This window comes from Arachis ipaensis, chromosome B07 (assembly GCF_000816755.2).
Source record: "Arachis ipaensis cultivar K30076 chromosome B07, Araip1.1, whole genome shotgun sequence".
Lineage (NCBI taxonomy): Eukaryota > Viridiplantae > Streptophyta > Magnoliopsida > Fabales > Fabaceae > Arachis > Arachis ipaensis.
Window position 1 is genome coordinate 13,321,108 of NC_029791.2, and position 4,089 is coordinate 13,325,196.

Sequence of the window (4,089 nt, forward strand, 5' to 3'; positions counted from 1 at the left end):
CAAACTGATTACTTTAATTTTTGAAAATTTATAAATAAAATTATTTTTAAAAAATAAATATAAAAAAAATAAAAAAATTTGCAAACCAATTAGTCCCTAATATGCCTAAGATTGAACTCCTCTATATTTTAGATGCTTTTAAGAGATATATTCAATGGATGCAGCCATCTCCATGGAACCAAATTCCTCCATCAATAACGTATTTGATACTTAGAAATTTAATAAATGGAGAATTAAGGCTCAAATAGCCCGTCTAGCTCAGTTGGTAGAGCGCAAGGCTCTTAACCTTGTGGTCGTGGGTTCGAGCCCCACGGTGGGCGTGAATTTTTACATTTTTTAATCTTTAAATAAATTAAGCCCATTCCATTAAATTTATTTCGTAAGAGTCTTAAACAGCCCGTCTAGCTCAGTTGGTAGAGCGCAAGGCTCTTAACCTTGTGGTCGTGGGTTCGAGCCCCACGGTGGGCGCTTTGTAATTATACCATAGTTTCTAAAATTGATCAAAATAAGAAAATCTAAAAACTATACTATACTATACTTACTAATAAGAGGTCATTTGTCAAAGTGTTAGTGTGTTACGCTTCCTACTTTTGCTGAAGCATTCCACTCTACTTTTCTGGAAAGCATTGGAAATTCGTCAATTTTAGAGTCAACTTATTTAAATTGAAGTTAATAAAAATACTGTAGATTCAATAATTTGCAAACGAAAACAACGTTGGGGTAAGAAAGCAATACTAATATAGCATTAGAGGTAAATGCTATATATAAACCACCGAAAATTTTACACTCAAATTCCATTGCGATAGTAAATAACAAAGAAGTTTCAAAAGCGAAGATCAAATTAGTAAACGTGTTACAGAGTTTATGGCTTTCTTTATTTCGAAAATTTGAATGGAAGAGTAACCATTATTTCAACGAGTTACAAGTAGACTAAAAAGAAAGATTTTGAAATAATTTGAATTAAATTGTCACTTGCCACACTTATATAATCTTATTGTGATTTTCACTGAATACATGACAAGTCTTTTTCCATAAAGAGATATGATTTTCGGATTTTGAGCTTCGCCTGCGCATAGGGCGGGTAGTACACTAGTTTATCCAAACAGGGAAAAATGGGGGTAGCCATTTAAACAAGTAATTAATACCAAGATAAACGCAGTTTTGAAGTGAAAAATTGTTCAAGAGGGTACTTGACAAATCAAACAAGCTCCAAACATTTCATCTAGACTATCAAGACTCTAGGTTAAGTTTTACCACAGAATTTCACAATATCCAAAATGCTGCACAACAGTAATATCTTAACACTACAAACACATTCAATACATTATGCAATTTTGTAAAATGTCCTGATAAAGATACTGAATTGGTACAGAATCAGCAGAATGCATCACATTGCCAAAGACCTGCAACATGTATAAATATGCATTATGAAAACCATCGAAGCTAATTTTAAAAAAAGCTTAACCAAATCTAACATATGGAATCTTAACTCGTACATTTTACCTCGTCTTCAATGTCTAGGAGACAAATCAGGAGACCTTGACCTAGATCTGGATCCAGGTGGTGACCTCGATGGTCTACGTCCAGATGACTTCCACTGGCCTTCATCGGCCTCAGACTTGTATGTAGATTTCCTTAGTACAAGATAGTATATAGTGTAAGAACACAAGAGAAGAGGGGAAAATAATTTCAATAGAAAAACTGTGTGTTCAGAAGGTAATTATTAAATTGCAACTCACTCAGGATATCCATTGTTTTGATTCTGATCAACACCATTGCCAAAATCTGGAGTATATGATCTGCGCTTCTGATCAGCATCTCGCTCTCTAGGGGGGCCTCTTGGTGATCGAGGTGATCTAGAGTGTTCTGCTTGCCTTCTAGGGGAAATAGAGTAATCACTTTGCCTTCTTGGAGCAGGAGAATATGATCTGGTACACGTCAATTCAAATCATGAGTACATGCTTTAGTGGAAGTACAAAATTAAGATACTAAGGATATCTAAAACTTACCTTGAGCGATATCTACTTCTAGAACCAGAGTGATAAGGTGGAGAGCGTGATACTGAGCGAGAGCGCGAGCGACCTGATAGAATCAATATTATGATACACACAAGTCAGTAATCTTAACAAGCAGTGAACTATGTAAGCATTTCAAAATACATAATGCAATTTTGAGTTTTTAAATGATAATACCATAATAAGACCTTCTCCCCCCATAGTTCGCTGGTCCTCTGCAAAATTCCAAAAACTTTAGCTATACATTTATAAAGCAATGCTTCAGCTACAAGACCACTTTTACATTCTTATCATCCGCTACATTATAGTGGAATATATAGTGGGGGAAAATAAGATATACCTCCTAGTCCTTTGGCGCATTTCCTCTGGTCTTTTTCTTGTTTCAGCAGCGACAACAACGGATATTTCCCTTCCGGCAAAGATTTGTCTGTTCATATGGTACTGTGCCTCTGAAGCATCATAAGAATCCACAAATTGCACAAACGCAAAGCCTCGAGGTTCTCTGTATGGGGAAAAAAGCGGAGCTTCATTCTAACACTGCTAGAAAAACATGGGCAGACACAGATTGTAGCATACGTAGACTAGGCAGAGTATATCTTTCTTTAGACAACTTAGCTAAGGCTTTCTGAGACATGAACACAGCCTGTGGAAGCTGGATTGCCTAAAGCAGCTAAAATCCAAAAACTTCAAAGCAAGCCCTTTTTCTTTACATTGACAAGTAGTAAAGTATCTGGAAAATTCTTCAACATTCTTGTATTTATAAGAACTTGAATTCAACGCTCCCCAAGAAACAAAAAAAATCTTGTAAGCACGAAGTCTTCACTTCAGTTTGTACAAGGAACCAACCAACCTTCCATCAAACTTGTATTCATTGTGTAATTAAATAGTTTCTCTTCGTATGAAGATTAACACACTTGGGGGGAAAAACTTGGTCAAATGTGGGGCTTGATCTTGTTTTAACTTCCAATTTCAAATAAACATAACCCCCTGACAAACCAGTCCAAAATCAATCCACAATCAAATAATTAATACCAATCACCTTCAAACAAGAGAAAAGAAAAAAGAAGAAAACTCAAAAGTTCAGAATCACCCCAACCAAGCTCTCACAATTCACGCTCAGACACACTCAATCAACTTAACTACTTACATTTCTCCAACTAATTTTACCAAAAGGAAACCTAAAGACCAACAAATTATTTGTTAATTTCACAAAAACAAGGAAGTACATCTAACACGGCGACAAAATTGATGATTCTGATTCCACAACAATCAAACTTTAAAATTCTCTTTTTTTTGAGTCTCTTTCTCCAAATATAAATCATAAGAAATGCACCAACTAACCCTGAGTAATAATCCTTGGGAATGTAGACATCACGAACGGGTCCGAACCGCTCGAAGGGGACTCGAAGCTCCTCGGGTCGGCAATCGAGGGGAATGTTGCGAACAAGAAGGCTTCCATTGTTGTTGTTATCCCTGCCGCGCCTCCCGCCGCCGCCGCCACCACCACCGTAGCCCCTCCTCGACGGAGGAGGTGGCGGCGGAGGAGATCTTCCCCTGCCGCCGTACCCTCTCCTAGGCGGACTGTAGTATCCTGGACTGTGCCTCCGCATCTTCTTCTCCCCTTTTTTTGTGCCCTAAAATTCAAAATTACAAACAAGAAATCATATTTTCCGGCTTTGATCTTAGGAATTGTGCAACAAATGAAGATTTCGTTTACCTTTGAATGCAGAGGAAGGTGCGAAACTTGTACGAGGAAGAAGGGAGAGAGCGCGTGCTTTTGATTTGTCTGACTTTGATGCTTTACTTGGAAAATGAGAGTGGGGGAACAAGCTGGGTTTAAAAACCCTAGCGACTTGACTTGAGAGAAAGAGACCACACTCTTATTCCTCAAATGAAGCGCACCGTTTTGATGGTCCAATTCACTTTTTAAATTTTAATGTTCTAAAAATCGAACCGGTCGGTTCAACAGGATTAATCAAAAATCGATCATCTAACCAATTCGGTTGATGTATAAAATTGTTTTAAAAAAGTCAGACTAAAAATCAGTCGAACCGATGGTTAATCGGTAAACTGC

At 37.3% G+C, this 4,089-nt stretch overlaps 1 protein-coding gene and 2 non-coding genes across 4 annotated transcripts; 2 read left to right on the plus strand and 1 right to left on the minus strand.

Annotated features, from left to right (window-relative positions):
* Positions 248–320, plus strand: TRNAK-CUU. Its single transcript has one exon. It is a non-coding gene; the product is annotated as a tRNA-Lys (tRNA).
* Positions 396–468, plus strand: TRNAK-CUU. The gene has a single exon. It is a non-coding gene; the product is annotated as a tRNA-Lys (tRNA).
* On the minus strand, positions 1,122–3,888 carry LOC107609314 (serine/arginine-rich SC35-like splicing factor SCL30). 2 transcript variants are annotated; one of them, XM_016311225.2, is made up of 8 exons: positions 3,733–3,888; positions 3,357–3,649; positions 2,356–2,517; positions 2,193–2,230; positions 2,010–2,082; positions 1,740–1,928; positions 1,504–1,634; positions 1,122–1,403 (listed from the first exon to the last, which is right to left on the minus strand). In XM_016311225.2, exons 2-7 carry the CDS (start codon positions 3,623–3,625, stop codon positions 1,511–1,513), a joined length of 855 nt encoding a protein of 284 aa, XP_016166711.1. In that variant the 5' UTR covers positions 3,626–3,649; positions 3,733–3,888; the 3' UTR covers positions 1,122–1,403; positions 1,504–1,510. The 2 variants fall into 2 exon arrangements, with proteins under 2 accessions (XP_016166711.1, XP_016166712.1); XM_016311226.2 differs by having other exon boundaries at positions 1,497–1,634.

Coding starts and splice junctions, on each gene's coding strand:
- LOC107609314 (XM_016311225.2), bottom strand. CDS start 3,625: ATGCGGAGGCACAGTCCAGGATACTACAGTCCGCCTAGGAGAGGGTAC. Junction 2,231..2,355: donor ATGCGCCAAAGGACTAGGAG/GTATATCTTATT, acceptor GGAATTTTGCAG/AGGACCAGCGAACTATGGGG. Junction 1,929..2,009: donor AGAAGTAGATATCGCTCAAG/GTAAGTTTTAGA, acceptor GACGTGTACCAG/ATCATATTCTCCTGCTCCAA.